The following is a 19,521-nucleotide window of genomic DNA, read 5'->3' as shown; positions in this document are numbered from 1 at the left end:
GATGGAATTTGAAAACCCAAGACCCTAGAGTCATATTCCTTCTCTTCTTCCTTCCTTCATTCCACAAGTACATATGGGGCTTACACTGCTGAGTCCTGTACTGGGCACCAGAATGGGGAGGAAATGTGATGGGGGAGGAGAGGCCCGGACCCATGCTACTGCTGCTGACCACATGAGCTGGTTTGGCATTGCTTTGGGGCCTGGGGTACCCCAGCCTTACAGACACAATAATAGTCAAGCCAGCAGCTGCAGGTCCCACAAAACCCCTGATTTCCTGCATTCCCAAGGATGTGTGTGTGTGGGGCTCTTCCTCCTACCAGCTAACTCTCCCACCTTCTCAAGGTTATTATTACCTGCTAATAATAATAATAATAATAATAATAATAATAATAATAATAGCAACTAACACATATAAAGGTATTTACAACCTTAATTAGGTTCTTCATATATATTAAGTCTTCTGACACTTAACCACCCAAGATAGGTACTCCTACTGCTCCCATTTTATGAACGAGAAACTGAGGTATAGAGACCCACCCAAGGCAATATGCTCATGAGACTCCATCCTCTATGTTCTTGATCATTACACCTTGGTATCTTTTGAGCTTTAGGGAAAGAATGTCCCCTAAATGTCACTCACTGTTATGGGGGTGTGGTTGGGAGAGGCAATAGGGTAGATACCGGCCTGGTGGCCTGCCATCTTCCCGGCCATCAGTCTGGTATACCCAGAGGCATGAGGCTGACCCATCACTGAGTAGTGGGCAGTGGGGAAGGCCACATGTGGGGTGGGGTGGGGGGTGGGGGGAGCATAGGGACAGAGCCAGAGTCTGTGCGTGAGTGAGCAGCCCCTCATGGGCCTCTCACCAATTCCCTCTCTCCAAAGCCACCCAGCCCTGGGACAGCCAAGCAGAGCTCCTTGGTCTGTCCTTAAGTGGGGACATGGGGTCAGGGATCCCACCACCTGGAACCTTCTCTGCAGCCGGTCACTATTCTGCTTAACCAAGAAAAGGGGTGCGAGAGGAGGGGCTCTGTGCCTCCCCTGCAACATTTTCGACAAGATATGAACTCCTAGTGGTCAGAAATGTGAAGAGCATGAAATTGGCTAAAGTTGCAGTTCTATTCATTTTAAAATGATGTACAAACTGCCACCTTTTCATCAAGTCAGGAAAAAAAAACAAAGAGACATCTACAGCACATTAAGGAGGCGAAATGGGAGCCCTCAGTGACCCAGGCTCAGAACCCCAAAGTGCTCAGATGTCTTGGACCTTGGACAGTGGTGCATACTCCCATCTCCCAACACCACCCAAGTGGCCCCCAACATCTTAGCCTCAGTCTCCAGCTCTCTTCCTCCTCCCTCCTTCATCCACTCAGTCACCTTCCCAGGTCCTCTGCCCAGGGTTGTCCCCTCACACCACTGTCCACACACCCAGGCCTCTGCACAGCCCTGCAGAGCCTGGTGCTCCTACAGTGGGGGTGGGGTGCCAGGAGCACCGAGGCCTTACCTGAGACGATGGTGTAGCCAATTCCCCGGGGACGTCCTTTATCCTGGTCGATGGCGGTGATAACTCGCACCGTTGTGCCCTGGGTAGGAGAGAGGAGGGACCTGATTTGGCTGCTCGGCCACCCCCGGGGTGTCCATCTTTCTTTGTAGCTGCCCTGGCACCTGCAGCTTCCCTCCCCAGGTAGTGGACTCCCTGCTACAAGGCCAGCCTAGGAAGCTGCTGAGGGTTCAGGTCTCAGCTGTCCCCATCAATCTGGGGACATAACCCCAAGGCCTTGGCAAACACCTTGGAGTCCCATGGAGAGGCCTAATCCTGCTAATGCTCTCGTTCCCCCTTCCCCTCCCCATGTCCCCTCATCTGCTGTAACCACCCAGGAAAGAGGAAAAACAAGCCAGGGGACAAGAGATCTGATCTCTATCCCAACCGCCCATCAAATTGCTGGTCTCGGTTTGCCCCACCTAAATATGAATAACAGCAAAAACCCTGGGACCTTGCTTTCACTAGGACTTGAGTAAAGGAGAACATCATGGATCAGTTACTCTACTAACAAAAGCATCATAAATCCTGAAAGTGAGTATCTCCAGGAATGATCCCAGAGGCCACCACGGCCCTATGACCCATGCCCTATCCAGCACTGGAACCAGCAGCTCCTGCCTCAAATGGCTCTGTCCCACACCCTGTTCCTTCTCCCTGCAGCACTGGGGGAAGGGGGTGCACAGGGGTGGGGGAAGGAACCGGGATCTGGGACTACCAGGATGGGGATTCAGGGGTCCCTGCTCTTAGGGAGTACACAGCCTGTGGGGAGGGCTCACAGACACTGCTCTATGCATCGAAGGGTGCTTAGATGCAGAAATACCCCGAAGTGCAGAAGTCCATCTGGAAGAGCTGGCAAAGGGTTGTACAGACAGCAACATTTAGGACGAGTCATGAAGAATGAGTGGGAGCTTGCCAGGGAGAGAAAATGATACGGAGGCAAAAGGTACAGTACAGGCGCGGACGTGGAGGCCTAAGGTTCTCCAGGAAGGGATCCTGGCATATAATGGGCACATTCAAATATCAGTTGATGGATTGGTTGGCTGAGGAAGAAAGGGACGTACTAAAGAGTCTCACATCACCATCACCACCACTTGCACATCTCCCCTTGCCCGCGGCAACCTCCGCCTTGCTCTCCAGGCCCAATCATGCAGTCAGCCAGCCACCGCCCCGTCCGCCCTGCCTGCCTGAGGCTCTGGCCCCGGCTGCACTTTTCCCTGGTTACAGCCCCGTCCCCATCCCCCAGGGAAATACCCACCCTGGCATTTACATGTCTAGTGATGAGCTCCTGTGGCCTGGATCTGCTGCCTCTCACCCACCTGCTGTCCATCAGCTGAAATCTGAACCCTGCACCCCTACCCAAGCACCTCCTCCTGGGGGCGCAACACCCACAAGGGGCGTCTCCATCCCCCACCCCCAGAGCAGTGCTGTCCCTGTGTGGCTATCCTCCATCCTCCCCAGGGCCCAGGTGTGCAGCAATCTGGAACACTTCCAGCTCGAGCTGAGGGAAGGTAAGAGAATGTTCCAAGAGAAATGGTTCCCGCAGAAACATGGACACAGCCCTGAGGCCAAGGCCGAGCAGAAAGCCGGTCTGGCGCCCTCCTTGGGGGCCCCTTCCCCCAGGACACAGGAGTACACCCCACCGGGGGGGGAGGGGGGAAAGACTGTTATGATATCGGAAAAAGACACCATTAAATGAGCCGCTCCCCACGCAGGTTCTGAGGACATGAACTGTGCCAGAGACCAGGAGGCACCAGCGGCACGGGCCCTGTTCTCTCGCCAGCACCCACTCTGCACCCAGTGCCGCTGCAAATGCCTTCTATGGACTAACTTACTTCACCCTCACGCCCTCACGCCTACCCCACAAGCCTCGTCTTCCAGAGGAGGAAACCGAGGAACTTGATCAAGTTAAGTGGCCTTGCCAAGGTCCCACTGCAAGGAAGGGAAGGTGAAGCCAGGGCTCAAAGTCAGGTACTTTGGTTCCAAAATGCTCTTGCCCGCCCAGCGATGCCACCTCCACACCAGGTTTCTGCTTTAATAACGATAACTGCCATTTAGGAATGTCCGTGCTATGTGGCAGGCACTAATCTAAGCACTTCGCAAGCATTAGCTCATGTCAGATTTGGGGCAACTTGCATATCCCACTATTCCTCTGGGCTTCAGTGTAGTAAAGGCTCCTCGATGTAGTAAAGTGGTTTTTTAAAAAAACCAAACCAAACCCCAGCAACCCTGTTAACCTTTGTTCTCTCAGGCTTTCTGATCTGAAGACAGACTCTTTCCCTGTAATATCTGCTAATGGCCCCAGACCCAGGCGTCTGTGGGGAGTCATTTGGGAAGCATTTCAGTGCCTGCAGGAACTGCTTCCCCCAACGTCACCCCACGGAGGGCTCTTTTTGGGGGGCCCACTCCTCACATAGGAGAGGCCTGGGTTTGTCTCCAGGAGTAGGTCCCCACAGTGTGGGACGCTGGTGTGAGGCTCAGGTGCCAGGATGGGCTTTCCAGACACGGGGACAACTCCCTCTTTTAGAGCCCTGTCTTGGGCCCCAAATGTGTCCCAGTATCAGGGTCTGCTGAGGGCAGGGCCTAGACTGCCAGGTTAACTGGGCCCCGAGTCTCCAGCGCACCTTTCCAGAAAGTCACTACACAGTCAACCTCAAGGGGCACCTGCATGCTCCCAGGCACACACAACCCAGGAGTGGCTGGGCTGAGCCGGGTGGGCCTACAGACAAGGACACCTTGGGAGGACCAGAACAGGGGTCAGTGGTGGCCTTTGCAAAGGTAGGGCTTCATGGCTGAAGAACCCTCAGGCCTCAGAGCCCTGTGAGCATCTCCCCATACACACTCCCACCCTGGGCTGCCGGGAGGCTCATGGGCAAGTGGGGCTCAGAGGGGGGCCAGTGGGCAATTGGGTGACAGAGGACAGAAGGGCCCGGCTCTCCCCAGGAAGAGCCACACCTGACCTGCTGGGAAGTGAAAGCCAACAGGCTTCTGACAAAGTTTGGGGTTTTATCTCTTTTTGGGTAAATAAATCCATTTTTAATAAAACCCTGAGCTTTTAATACAAGTGCAGCCACAAAGACTGGAAATGTTATAAGAAGGAATTAACGGGGAGGAATGGGGGCTCTTGGGATCCCACGGCTCTTGTTTCAGAGTCTCAGTAATTATATTTTCAATATACTGAAACTTATTTCCAAAGACGAGAGGATGGAGAAACGTGGCCCCTGCTGGGCCCAGAGCCAGGCCCCTTACTGGCTGGCTCTCCAGGCGGGGGTGGGAATGAGGGGGACGCACCAGCACATGGCTTCACAGGTGGGCAGGCCCAGGAGGCTCAGAGAAGGGTCCACCCTGCCACGGGCTCCTCCCATCACAGGAACCCACGTTGTACAGAAATGAGGCTCCCCTGAGAGGCTAAAGGTACACAGGCCTCCAGGGGCCCTGCTCCTTGTGGCGGGAAGAGCAGTATGCTGAAGGGGTTAGGAGTTTGACTCTGTTGCTAGGCTACCTGGGCTCAAATCTTCTGAGTGAGCTACTTGACCTCTCACTGCCTTGTTCTCCCCGTCTATAAAATGGGTAAAATAACAGCCTCCACCCCTCAGCAACTGGTAGGTGCACAGGGCTTAGCACCATACCTGGTACACAGCAAATGCCATAAAAGTGACTGTCACTGGTCACCGGGACCCCTGTTGAGCATCTGATGAAAGCCGTGGTGCCTCTTCCCAGACAACGCATGCTTGTGGTGTGCCACACAGTTACAGCCCATTCAGGCTCCCTAGCACCCCAGATTCAGAATCCGTACCCTGGAGCTAAGGCATCTTCTGGGTATTATAGGGAGAGAACGGCTAACAGCCCGGGGACGAGCCAGCACTGGTCAAGCACCTACTCTGTGCCAAGCACCGTGTTTGACATCCAACATGGGTACTCTTGCATTTTCCTCACAAGCCCCAAAACCATGGGGGTATGGGAGGCAACAGGCTCAGAGGGTTCCAGAATTGGCTTAAAGTCTCAAGGTGTGGTGAGTGGCTGGGGCAAGAGTGACTGAGGAATGGAGGCCTGGGTTGGGGTGGGTCTGGGGGCCTCCACTGCTCCACGGCAGAGGGGACAGGCCCAAGGCTCCGCGCCCAGTAGGTGCGCCGCCGACAGAGGTGGATGAGGTGTGCGAGGCAGCCCCCCTCTGAGGTTCGGGTACCGGTGGGAAAGTCCAGGCAGATCTGAGAGGAGCTGAGACTTCTCTAGAAGGAGCTTGTGTCTCCCCTTCCGCAGCCTGCCTCTTCCAGAACAGCGGGCCAGGATGGGAGCTGGAGCTGGATCTGGAGCCCATGGGGCCGGGGTCTCAGGGGTCCCAGCCCAGCTCTCTCCCCGGGGACCGCCTTCCCCATTGCCATGACAGGATTAAGGACTTGAAAGGTGGACCGCAGTTCGCTCAGGGAGTGGGAGGCGCCTGTGCGGGGAGGGGGCCGTGGGGGCCGGAGGGGACTTCCGACAAGAGCTGCCACAGCAGATTCTGAGGCAGAAAATCCTATTTCTCAGTCCTTAATTCCAGTCAATTCCAGTCAAAGGGCTGATAGGCATCAGCTGGCAGTAATTTGTGCAGTTTATCCGCTCTTTTCACCTCCTATCGGTCCTTCACTGACGGGCAGGCCGACATGCCGCTGCTCGAGTGAGGAAATTAAAATTTGATGCAATAATCCCAAATAAGAAGGATTTTATTAGGTAATATATACACTTTAGATGAGGCACGCCGGCCCGATACGCTGATAGAGAGAGGCATCCATGCTGGGAGCCGCAGATAAAGAGGAGGAGCGAGGCAGCGTGGGCCGGGGTCTGGACGGAGCCCCCCGGGCCAGCAGAGCCAAGGCTGGGAGCGGGGACGCCTGGGTCCCCAGGGTGAGGGGGCTGCACGGGCCACGGGGCTCCAGGGACCTGGCCGGCCCAGGAAGTACTGAGTTAAGCCAGGGTTCCACACTGTAAAGCGACAAGCAGGGCCCGGATCAAGGCATGGAAACCGATTAGAAGCCTGGAAAAGTCAGGCTTGGAGCATTAGGGAATTGGCCTGCAGCAGAAAAAGAGGTGCCAGAGACATGGCAACGGGAGCGCTCCTTTCCAGGGTGGGGACGAGGAGCAGACGCAGGCTGCGTGCCCCGGAGATGACTCTGTGGGCGCCGGGGAGAGTCCGAAGCCTCCTCACTTACTTCCTTGTCTGGCTCCCCCGAGCCGAGTCATGACCAAAGAGGTGGGGCTCAGACCTGCCCTCCTGAGAACTCCAGGGGCATTGGCGGGAGTGGCCTCACAGCCCCATAGGGACTACTGAGTCATAACCACTGTGAGTGAATGCCTTGCTGGGTGTTCTACAGGAGCAGGTGACCTCCAGTCCTTAAAACCCTCAGCCAATGCAGACACTACTGCATTACCAGCCATTTGCCAAGGAGGAAGCGGCCCACAGTGTGGAGGATTTGGCCAAAGTGACTGCAGACCCTACTCTGAGTGTCTCTGGCTGCGTGGCCACCATCGCATCCTCACTTCAATCAACAAGTTAGCTCCAAGCGCCTTCTCTGCACTCAGCTCTGGGCACAATGTCCTGGGAGACACACTGGAAGCTGAGACCAGGTCCCAGAGACTCAGGCACCTTGATCACTGGGAGCTCCAAAATACCCTGCTCACACGTTGGTGAGCATTACAGGTGCAGCCATAATCCAGTAGTAAATTATGCAACCTAGGGAGAGTCCACTTTACCAGAGCCAGGGGTGGGGGGTGGGGGTGGGGGGGAAGCAATGGCTGGCTGGCTGTGGGCTGGTGAGGATGATGCCAGGAAAAAATAAATCCTAAGGAATGTGGCCAGGGAGCTGGGAACCAACAGACGGATATATTCTGGATTGGTAACAGGAGTTGGCATGGGAGTGATGAGGATGGCAGGCAGGTGAGAGGGCTGGTCTGACCAGGGCATTGTTCGTTTGATCACTCATTCATTCATTCATTCATTCATTCATTCATTCATTCCACAAACACATCCGTAGCACCCCTGATGTGCTATGCCCCAGTAGAACCCCATCCCTGCCAAACTACTTCTGGTCCAGCAGGGAAACAGAGGCTGAGCAAGCTGTCTGAGAGTCCTGAGTGCTAAGAAGGGGATGGCCAGGGACCAGGCGTAGTTGGAAGGGCCCATCTCCTCTGAAAGGTCAGGGAAGGCCTCCCTGGGCTTAGGAGATATGGGCATAGCAAAGAGATTTTGGAAAGAGATGGCCTTTAGCTGCTGTCCACGGACCACTAGGAAAGAGCAGGTTAGGGCAGGGGGCATTGAGATGTCATGCTCTACCCTAAATGCAGCTTCAGACACCTGCAACAGGAGACCACAAAGCATCTTGCTTGGTAGATCCTCCAGCCCACACCTGGCCCCCAGAAGGAAGTGGCTACCCCCCCCCCAACACACACACACCTGAAACCCGAAATATAGCACTTTGAGGATGCCAGGGTCAGGATGGACCACAGTCTCTAAACTAGAAGCTGTGCTTCCCTGGACTGTGATGGCCTATAGGTGGTCTGCACCCTGGTCAAGGGAAGCCTGCCCCTCCCTTATACCGAATTCTGTGAGTCCGTGCAGATGTGCAGGTGGGCCCCTGTTGTGCACGTGTTCAGGCAGGTGTCCTACTTTGTTCTCCAATTCGTGTGTCCTTCCTCTAAGCACACTGAGTTCCCTCAAAAGGAAGGGCATGTTTTTCCTTCCACAAGAGCGGCTCCCCTCCTATATGTCCAGGGGTTGCAGCTACCCAGAGGAGCCAGTTTTCCTTAATTTATCAGCCCACTGTTTGTGCTTTATTCTAGTTTGCACAAAAGATGGGTGGCTACCAGGCAAGGGATGGGTGAGCAGAGTTTTCCACCCCCAGCCCAAGTGAGCAAGCAGTAGCATGTTTTGTTCTCGAAGACCCCCCCAGTCACAAGTGACTGGGCCAGAGGCAGACATAGGGCCTAAGGGCAGCCAACTTATAGGCTGGCTGGAGATCTGTGACCTTGTGACATGGCACAATCAATCAGATGCCTCTTTTGAAAAGTTGGGCTTGAAAAATCCAAAGATCGAGCAGTTAGAGGGACAACTGGACCTGTGTGCTCCCAGAGAAAAGCCAAGGCTGAGAGGACTGGGGAGTGGAGGGCACACTGCTGCCATCTTGGGCAGGACTGGTTGGCTGAGAGAGGCAGACTGACCCATGGGGAATGTGGCTGAGTCCAAATCTCTCTAGACCAGGCTGGTTCCACAGGCATCCCTATCATCCCATGTAAATCTTCCTGAACTGTTCCCCTTTGTCTACACTAGTAAGCCTTTGGGGTTTTCTTTGCCTCTTGGAGCCCTCTGGAGATGAAGTGAGAGGGTGAGGACATGGGGTGTGGTGGTATGGTACGAAGAGGGGGTCAGGCTTTCACTTGTGCTAAGATTTCCATCACTGACATGCATAGGGATTGAGGGGAGTAGGAAATGCCAAGAGCCTGTCCAACCGAACAGGGCCCCATCCCTAACAGAAGCTCAGAGGGAAGTCTCACAAGGGCCAGGGAGTGGCTTACCGGAGGAGAATGCTCATAGATGTTAGTGCTGTAAGGCAGGTTGATGAAGATGGGGTCCATGTCCTGGACATCTGTGATGATGATGGCCAAGTTGGCCAGGGTGGACAGAGGCCTGGTCTTGTCTTGATCCTTAGAGGACAAAGAATACACAACCTTAGGTTGTGACATTGTTGACATGCACACACACACACACACACACACATCTCCACACACAACACCCATGTGCACAAACATGTGTGCCCACGTACGCATGTGTTCCCACACTCCTGCAGGAGGAGCATTAATACACGGATGTTCAAGAACCCTAAGAACCCACAGAGATCTCGGACCTGTGCAGGAAAACACAAACAGGGGCCCCCAAGACCCCGCAGAAGGTGGTTTATCCAATGTCAGAAAGCAGGGCTAGGGTAGAGTCAGCTCTCCTGCCCCCAGCTCGGCCTAGGCCTGATGGTCCCAGACATCTTCTTGCTCCCCACTACTACTCAAGGGTGGGATGACTGGCTTGGGATAAAGAGACAGTGCCTGTCCTTAGCAGCATCTCTTGATTCAGGCAGAAGGCCACCGGCCCTCACCACGCTCACTTCCTGCCCCCTGTCATCCCAGGGCAGCAAGGGAAGGGCCAGGATGGGCGGGACCGCTCTGACACCTGCATCCCTGCTCTGCACCTGGGTTTACTGGTCAAGTAACTTTTCTGATAGAACCAGCAGGGGGAGCTCCAGGGCCTGTGACATTTGGGGGACTCCAGGAAGCAATCCCCAGGGGTCATGCCCGCCACCCCCACCCCACCCCACGCCACCCCCCCCCCCCCCGCCCCCACTGCCGTGGTCAGGCAGGCAACGTTTAAACCTTCCTACTCAGTTGGAAATTCAGACTTATGAAAGCTCACCAAGAAATGAAACCAGAAACACCATTACCCTAAAATACACAGCCTACAGTGATAAACTGTTGAAATAGCCCTTTGCCGATGAATGACCATGACCCACAGGAAAGGACTCCTGCTGAGCACAGGTTAGGTGACAGGCAGGGCGCTGGAACCTTGTTTGCTTACGTAGATACCATGTGGCCATTGTTCAGATACATTAACTGAGACACACGGAGGTTAAGTAACCTGTCCAGGGTCACACAGCTGGCTAAGTACGTAGCCACGACTCAAACTCCGATCCTTCTGCAATAAAAACCTGCCCTAACTGATTTGACTTGGAGCCCTAACACCAGCTCAGCCCCTGACTTGCTGGGTCACTTCGAGTAAGTTCTCTTCCTTCTTGGGGTCTGTTTGCTTCTCTGTGAGATAAAGGGGCTCAATGCAATGACTTCCATGGACCCTTGAGCCTGTACAATCTCTGGTCTGTCCCCTGATTAGGTCTCCTTTGGTCTGTGGTGCCTGGAGCAATGCAAAGCATCCCCCCCCCCCCCCCCGCCGGCCCCATTGCAACAAGCCTAGGGCCTGCTCCTGCCCTCCAGATAGAGAGGTGCAGCAGAGCCTTTGGGGAGGGAGGGCTGGTTGTCCTAAGAGTCCTCAGGGGTAGCCACGGAGAGGGACTTCAGGGATGAGGAGTGGGTGCAGCAGGGCGGAGGAGAGTCTGGACGCAGGAGGAGCTGGGCAGACGGTCCACTGGGGAGACACCCTTCTTGGGCTCCAAGACAATGGAACCCACAGCTCGGGCTTGGGGACTGCTGCCCATGGTGAGAGCTCTCCACCAGGGACCCAAGCAATCAGGTAGACAGGGCCAGGGTGGGAGGAACAAAGTCCCTTGATCTTTTGAGCAGGGGAGGCCAGTAGCTCTAATTTGCCATTACCAGGTTTTGCGCGTAGGTGGCTCTGTCCAGCCTGGCACCTGCCCTCCCCATCCTGCAGTCTCGGGGCCACAGCCCTGCTCCTGCCATGGATTCCCTCACTCTCATGGCTTGGGGTGGGGGGATCAGTGGGCATACCTGACAGGGCAGGCACCTCGCCAGGATCCCAGCTGTCACTTGGGGCTGTTCCCAGGAAGTCCTCCCGTTTCCCCGCTTTGTGCCCACCCAGTGGTGGCTGGGAACCCACACTGCTCCCTGCAAAGCCACATAGGAGAATCTCCTTGGGGAAATGCCCAGCAGCCAAGGGCACAGCACCAGTCCTGAGGGGGACTGTGCTTCAGGTGGGGGAGCCATCAAGGGCCAGGAAGGGGCCCTCCTGTTCCTTTGCTTGAAGATCTGATGGCTGCAAGATTAACAGCAATTTAACTGTATTCACCATCTCAGCTCTAGCCCAGGCCTCTTAACTGGTCTGGCCACCCAAGTTCTTGCCTGTGGTCCCTCCCCTGCCTGCCCAAAGCCATTTTCATGGAAGATGGAAATTACTCCACAGGGAGAGGGTCACAGCAAGAAAGAGAGCAAGAGACCTGGGACCCATTCCTGGGATTGGCACATTCCTGGGACCCAGCATGTGCAAATGGGACCCAGCGTGTGCAAATGGAGAGCGGCTGGAGGGGTACCACGGCTGTGTGCGGGTGCAAGGCAGGGTACAGGTGCAGGTGTGTGTAGAGAGCAGATTCTAGTCTTACATGCCCCCTTGATCCCAGAAGTCAGGTTTACAAACAGCAGGACAGACAACCTCCCAGGCAACAAACACTTAACCAGGGGAGAAGGAAAGAATGTGAATGGTACCCACAGTGGCCTCCCCAGAAAAAGCATGCATTTCCCGGTTCCTGGGGCCCCCTCTACACCTTGCCCAAGCCTGGGGGAGCCCCATCTTTCAAACTAGACCCTTGACCTAGTCCATGTGTCTTACTCCAGGATCTGGGCTCTGTGATCTGCCAAGTGGAGCCCCCAGTGCCACTGGCAGTCCCGCTGCAGTGACATGGGGCCAGGGGATGGAGCTGGGTGTCAGGCAAATGGGTCCTGAAGAGTCAAGAGGGACTCCTATAACTTGTTGGCCTGAGCTTTGTTAACAGAAATCCAAGGGACAATGGGCCACCTCCCGACCTGTTGCCTGCTGGACTCCAGCTGTGCCTGGAGAGAGGGAGGAGCAAGCAAGAGAGGAGTGCAGGGCTCAGAGCCTACTTAGGGTGTGGCCTTCTGCAGGGTGGCAGAGGCCAAGGGGCTGTGATGATCTGGAAACTCAGAAACTCCCGCCATGGGGCCCTGGACTGGTGTCAGCCCAACTGGGTTTGGGTTCTTGCTCCCTGCTACTCATCAGCTTGTGAGTCTCAACAGTGTCAGCCATAAAATGGGACAGTTCTTCCTCTCTCTCTCTCCCCTCTCCTGCTAATCCTGGAATTCCCAGGACCCAGCATGATGCCTGGTGTGCACATGGGTGGGCCCTCCTATGTAAGCGTCACCACTCGGGAGCAGTGGCGGGGATGCCTGGATGCGCCGGCTCCTGCGTGTAGGGTGCTATCAGGACATTGCTGGGTTGCCACCTCTGTCTGAGGCTCCAGAGAGCGAGGGGACACCCCACATCATGAATGCCCTGTGGGGTTACCAGTGGGGGCAATTACCTGCATTGCTCCTGGGCCTCAGCGGCCTCATCTGTGAAATGGGTACATTCATATCACGTATGGGAGAGGGCTGCCGTGGGGTTTAATGGAGGCAACCCATTTGAGCGCTGGGCCCGGCACCGCTCCTGCTCTTACTGTGACTACGGCCAGCGTCACTGTTGCAGGGCCTTGACCGGCCGGGGTGGATGCTGGTGCCACCGTTGCTCTCTCCCAGGGTGGGAGGAGACAGGCCTGCGGGGCGGACTCACCGTGGCGTTGACGGTGAGCTGGTAGGCCTGCGTGGTCTCGTAGTCCAGCTCGCGGACCACCGTGACGATGCCGCGGGCGCTGTCGATGGCGAAGAACGGGGACGGGGGCTGGAAGGAGTACAGGACGCTGCCCCCTGCACCCAAGTCGGGGTCCGTGGCGTTCACGATAAAGATGGGTGTCCCCACCGGCGTGTTCTGGGGGCGAAGCAAAGCAAACCAAAGGGTGAGTGGTGCTCGGAGCAGCTGCCTTCGTCGGTGACTATTCCCCCAAAGCCCATTAACCGCGTCCCTCCAGCCAACCAGACCCGCGGCTTTGTCATTTTTATTCTAGGAGGGTTCAGAGGAATTTAAAATGCAGTATCTATTTTTTTCCCCCTTTTTTTGATGGCCTCCTGGTGGCTATAACAGCACCAGTTCTGAAGATGATCTGCTCACCCTGGCGTTCTGGATGGGGGCCTTTTGGTCTCCAAACCCCTGTTTCTCGGCTGTGTCGCCTCTCAGGCCCAGGCTGCTCTGGGGGGCACCTGAGACTCTGCGTGTTGGGAGGCTTCAGGGGTGTGCCACGGTCAGGTGGCAGGGGGCCCTGAGGGCTTTGCCTGGTACCACGGAGCTGACTTGGATTGCCCCGGGGTAGGGCATGCACATGCCATCCCTGGGCCATGGCAACCTGCCACAGGTGGCCCACAGGACTCCCTCGATGTTACCACTGCCTGGGAGCCCACCAGATTCCCTCTGCTACACACTGTGGATAGACTCCTGTCCTTTTCTGACTTGGGGTCTTTGGTTAAACGTAACTTCCTCATGGAAGCTTCCAGACTCCTAAAGCAGGCCAGCCCCCCTCCTACGCCCCCACCCTCCACCACTGCTTATATTAAGGTTCCCACCTCACCTGGAGATTTTTCATCATTCACCTTTCTTCTCTAATTCCTTGGTCAGTGCCTGTCTTCCCACACAGCACATGCGCCCCATGCAAGCCACAGGGCTCTAGCTGCTTTGCCTAGCATGATGCCTGGCACACAGTGGGTGTCCAATATCATTTTTTTTTAAAGATTATATTTCTTTATTCATGAGAGACACAGAGAGAGAGAGAGGCAGAGACACAGGCAGAGGGAGAAGCAGGCTCCATGCAGGGAGCCTGACATGGGACCCTATCTGGGGTCTCCAGGATCAGGCCCTGGGCCGAAGGCAGGGGCTCAACCACTGAGCCACCCAGGCGTCCCATCCATATCCTTTCTGAAGACATGAACAAGTGGCTCTTATAGCAGTCGGCGCCTCCTCAGGCTCTGTTTGCATCTCTGCCCAACTGTCAGCTGCCATCACCCCAGCGACCATCACCGTGCCCGGCACATGAGCCATGCCTGGGAAATAGGGTGAGGGAATTTATTCATAATTTAGTGGGCTCTGGGCACATGTGAAGACAGGCAATCTAATGAGGCTCTTCGCAGAGACAAAAGGGTAAAAACAATCCCTGTTCCCCTTGACTGATTGCCCTTTGAAAAGGAAGCTAAGGCTCAGAGAGGGTAAGCAACTAGCCCAAGTCACACAGCTAGGCCGTGGTCAAAGAGGGCCTGGAATTCAGGCCTGGCTAATTCTAAGCCAGTGATCTCATGCTCTGTATGGAACACTTCTCGGAAACACTGATGGCAGTTCTTTCCCTACCTCTTCTGTAGGATGCTGAGCTCCATGCCAGCAGGGGTGGTACCTCCTAGCCCGCAGTGTGGGACTAGCCTGTTAGTTCCCTGAGGGCAGAGACCGTATTCCCGCTCCTGTATCTTTTCACATGGGGACAATGACTGGGTGCCTTCTGACACCTGGAGGGCTTCTTTCAAGGAGGCACCCACACTGCTGCCTCCTCTCTGTGCTGGTGGCCGTGACATGGGCCCTGTGTCACTGCTTTGGGTGACTTCTTTCACCAAAGGCTGGTAGCCTTTTCCTGGGACCACCTGCTTGAGGCAAGGGGGTTCTTTATAAGATCCCCAGTCAGGCTGGAAAGGGCCTCTGGAGAACAATGCTATGGAGCTGCCACTGTTTTCCTTCCTTCTTCCCTCCCTCCTTCCCTCCCGCCCTCCCTCCCTCTAGTCCTTCCTTCCTTCCTTCTTCTCAAAGATTTATTTATTTGAGAGAAAGAGTGAGCATGAGCTGGGGGAGGGGCAGAGGGAGAGGGAGAGAGAGAATCCTCAAGCAGACTCCCCACTCATTGCAAAGCCTGACATGGGGCTCGATCCCAGGACCCTGAGATCATGACCTGAGCTGAAACCGAGAGTCACACACTCAACCGACTCAGCCACCCAGGTGCCCGCCACTGTTTCTTTCTGAGTGTGCTGACTCTCTCCCGTCACTAGGCAAATATCAGGCTGAATGGACAGGCTCCTAACCTGTCCTTCTCCCACCAGCACAGAAGACAGGAGGCAGATGGGGAGGCCCCTCTCCTCCACACCATCCATGACTCCCCAGTGCCCCTTGTATACAACACAGGCCCTCATGGTCTGTCTCTGTCTCCTCCTTCCCACTTTATTTCCTGGCAGGCATCCCTTCTTGGCCTTTTGGCTAAGATCATGTGTACCATCTATTCTTATCAGTTTAATATTTTCTGATAGGAGAGCTACTCGTACTTCTCAAACCCAGCAGGCTGCCTCACACCTCGAGGCTTCTGAACCTCCTTTTCCTTTGCCAAGCCTTCCCTCCTCGGCTCGGTGGCTTGGAAAACAGATGCTCTCTTTCCCTCCAAAAGAGAATCAAGTGTGCAAGGGGGCAGAGCGGACAAGTGCTAGGATTTCAGGGATCGACAGACTGTCAGAACCCCAGCCTTGCTGTGTGTCTTTGGGTTATTTAATCTCTCTGATCCTTAATCCCCTTTTTGTCCACTGAAGTTAATAATATCCTACAGAGTTAGTGTGAAGAGAACATGAGCTCCTGAGTGCAAATTTCCCAGCATATAATAAGTGCTTAGAAATTGATAGTTGTGATGTTGTTGCCTTGTGCCTTCTGGAGGACTGTGGACAAGAATGCCTTTGAGGGGAGGGCAGGCAGGTGTCCAGAAGCACTATGAATATCAACGATAATCCTGTGCTGGGCATTCCCTGTCTACACCCTCCCCAGATGCACCGAATACCCTGCTCTGTCTCCCCTTTCCCACCCTAAGGAGACTTCAATGGACTGCATTCATCCCCAGGCTTCCTTGCAGGCTGGCTTCTGCCGTGGGGAAGGTGCTAGTAGGAGCTCAGAGTTTGGGGAAGAGGCAAGAGGAGAAAGGTATAGAGGCAGGGATATCACTTTTTGATTTTACAGCAGCTCCTCATTCCGGGCCGCAGCCTTCAGTGGGCTCAGGTGGGCATCCCAGCCCCTTCCCCCTTCAGCCCTGCTGGTCCCAGGTGCCTCAACCTCCCTTAATGCCCCCTAGCCCTGCCCACCCTCTGTAACCGTCTCTTTTCTGAAATGCCTTTGCTGGAGCTGAGATGAACTGTTTCCTGCGGGACTTGATGGACACAGGCCCTCTGCAAATACACACCCTGGGCCACCGCATGCAGAGCCCAGAAATCTGACCTCATCTGGTGCTGGGCTGGGAGGAGCCAGCCCCTTGCCCCAACATGCCACCACACGGTACTGGTCTTGAGGATATCTTTACAAGTCTCTCAGCTAAACCAGAGCTCTCCCGATTTCCCCCCTACTCTCTCTGGATCCCACAAACACAACACACGCAAGCACCAGAGTCAGCCCCATGCTCCAGAACAAAACATTCCATCAGGGCCTGTGGTTTCTGCCACGAGGGATGGACATGTCCCCATTTCAGAGCAGCCAGCCTCCTGTGAGGCAGCTAGACAGCACTTCAGAGCACACCCCACAAGGCGCCCGTGCCCAGCAGAGAGGGATGGCTCCCTGGAGAATGTCAGCGCTCCAGCCCCCTGCCGTAGGGGGACGGGGACATTTCACCCGTGCATACCTTACGGTCCCCAGGAAAGGCTCTCTGCGCAACTGATTAGAGGACTTAAAACCAAGATCCAAGAAGACAGGGGAAGAGGGAAAAAAGAAGGAATGGTCCTGTGTCTGACCTTCTTAGATTATGTTTCATGCCCTGCAGTGAAAACCCATTTAATTTCTGCATAACTTAGAAAAGGTTTTTAAATGGGCCTGGCAGAGAGCCATTCATATACTTAGAAGGGACAAGCCATTGGAGAGAAAAGAATGCTGACTTCCTGCATTTCAGGTCCTGGGCGCCATGGTCTATCAGGGATATGGGGGGATGATGGGGTGCTCATCAGCACCTATACTGGGGGCTTCTCCAAGCACCCAGGTGCTGTTTCATGCAAATGTGCAGATGTGCCCCTTTAAAGGTCTACACTTTCAACACAAGCAGATTTCCTCTTTGAGGCCAGGTGTATCTGGGCTTCCAAGTATGCTGCAGGCAGTAAAACTTGGTGGCCCAGAGCATGGACTCTGAGTCAGACCCCCTACATTTGAGCCTGAGCTTTTCCACTTATTGATCGGAGACCTCAAACATATGCTGTTGAATTCACTCTTTTGGCCTCAGTTTCCCTGTGGAAAGGAAAAAATGTAAAAATGGAGCTGTTAACAGCTACCTCCCTCCAGGGTTGTGAGAAAGAATTACGCAAGACAAGGTGTGGGGAAATAAAAAAAAGCTTCTCGCTGAGCCAGGCATACGGCAATGTTGAGCAATACTCAATAAATGGTCGTTGCAATTATTATTATGGTAATAAAATACCATCATAAGCAGTGTGAGATGAGCTCTATTTAAAGAGGGGTATTAAAAACAGCCAATCAATCTCTTTATCACGAACGTAGACAAATGGACATTTTAAAATTCAGAAAGAGAGTATCTTTGTTGATCGGCTGCTCATGGCTGCTACAGACAGGAGAACTTCTGGAGACCCTCCCCAGTGGGATCGGAGGGCCGGGGTCTTAGGAAGATGTGGGAGGGGTGCCTGGAGGCCAGGCCTGACCACGCTCCACTCAGGGACGGCTTGAGTGTAGGAGCAGGAAGGAGCCGTGGGAATTATCCAGTCCTGTCTCCCCAGACTACCGAGGATAAAAGTGAGGGGCTGTGTCTTGCTCTAGGTCTCACAGGTGGTGAAGGGCAGAGCCACGCCTGGAAATATCATGCCCGGCCTTACATATAGTGCTTCATTCACCAGCCCCCACCCCGAGATGCTAACCACTGCCTCCCTGCCCACACTCTTTCCAAGATACTCGTTATACCCACAGCTCTGCTCAAGGGGATGGATCTAGGCAGCCAAGTTTGTAACCAAGTGACTTCAGACGGAGGCCACATCTGATTTGTCCAGGGGTAATCACCTGACTCAAATGGGCCAATCAGGTGGGGCCTGGCAAGTAAAATCAGTTTTCTGCAGAACCAGAAAAAGAAGGTTCTTGCTATCCAGTTAGGGCTGGAGTGGGCACCATGACAAGGGCAGTGCCACACAGAAGCCAACATTTACAGGGCCGAGGAGGCCCATCTGCAGTGATGGTAACAGAGCACAGTGAGGAAGAAAAGCAGAGACAAGCGCATCTGAGAGCCTCCCAGGGGTCTTCACAGACCCCATCTGGACTTCACTTCCTGCCCCTGGACGTGATGCAGAGACTTCATCTGGGCTGTCCTTCCTGTGGCTCCCCCCTTGGCTTACACTGTCCTCATGGGTTTCGGCTCCTTCCTCCCCCTTGGTACCCCCAGAATGCATCCAGCCTCAGGCAAGGCCTCCTCATTCCTGCAGCTCCGCCCCAGGCTCAGCCTGACTCTGGCCCACTGGGATTCCGTCCTTTTAATGCCCAGGCTGGGCCACAGAAAGCAAAGCTCCTAGACTGCTGGGGGCAAGGGACGTAATGATGGGGAGAAGAATAAAACAGCCTAGATGAATGAGTGCTGGCTCCCTCTCTTTTTTAAGTGTCCCCAGATACTCCTTTTAACATGCAAATCTAGTCAGGTCACTGCAATGATCAGCATGAATGTGGGGGTGGCAGGGGTGGGCAGGGGACAGCTTGTTCACAGGCTTGACGCAACCAGCCGAGACAGGCCTGGAGGGGAGATGCCCTACAAAGCCAAGCTCTGCCCACCTGGAGACAAGGAGACCAAGGGGAAGGTATCCCTTTGGTGTCTAGGCTTGGGGCTCAGGGGTCTACAGAGCCATTGCCAGAGCGAGTCTGGGCTGTGGAGACAAGGCAAAAAGGCCCATTTCAGCTGAAGTGGGCTGCCCCATTCTAGGGCAACTTCTCCTCCCAAATTTATTGTGGAAACTGGCTCTCTGAGTCCAGCTTCTAGTTGGAAAGGAGCAGTTGGTCTTTGGAGGAAAGGCTCCAGGCCCCTTGGCCTGTTTCTCTGCCCTAATTCTGCTGCCAGCACTCCTTCCTCTGTGGCCACTCCTCCCCTTGCCCAGGCCTGCTCACTCCCTCATAGCTTTTGGGTCTTCAAGGGAAGTCTCCCCCAAACGCCCCACCCATGCCTCCGAGGAAGCAGGAAGCAGTGTTTAAGCATCATCCTCATTTAATCATCACCCTCTGCCAAACTCCTGCCCTGCCAGGTGAATCCCCCCATGGGGGGCGGACATGGGCCCTCTAGGCAGGTCGCAGACAGGGCAGGTCCCTGCTTCTCCCAGTTCCCGGTTAAGCTCCACATCACTTCTGATGGACCTGCTGTAAATGGACCACCCTGTGCAATTCAGAGACAAATAAATCTTTTTGCTACTCCTGGGGTGACAAGGGAAT

General features: G+C 54.8%; 1 protein-coding gene and 1 pseudogene across 1 annotated transcript in view; one reads left to right on the top strand and one right to left on the bottom strand.

Annotated features, from left to right (window-relative positions):
* LOC140631987 (cadherin-23-like) overlaps positions 1-19,521 on the bottom strand; it is a 283,795-nt gene that overhangs the window by 141,158 nt on the left and 123,116 nt on the right. The window contains exons 6-8 of the mRNA XM_072823494.1: positions 12,808-13,002; positions 9,084-9,212; positions 1,503-1,581 (exon numbers count right to left, since the gene is read on the bottom strand). Coding sequence (XP_072679595.1) covers positions 1,503-1,581; positions 9,084-9,212; positions 12,808-13,002 — 403 coding nt within the window. The remainder of the gene's footprint in view (positions 1-1,502; positions 1,582-9,083; positions 9,213-12,807; positions 13,003-19,521) is intronic.
* Positions 15,335-15,450, top strand: LOC140632818 (U2 spliceosomal RNA; annotated as a pseudogene).

Source organism: Canis lupus, chromosome 4 (assembly GCF_048164855.1).
Source record: "Canis lupus baileyi chromosome 4, mCanLup2.hap1, whole genome shotgun sequence".
NCBI classification, from domain to species: domain Eukaryota; kingdom Metazoa; phylum Chordata; class Mammalia; order Carnivora; family Canidae; genus Canis; species Canis lupus.
Note: the sequence above shows the minus strand (reverse complement) of the source record. Positions and strands in the feature narration are given on the sequence as shown.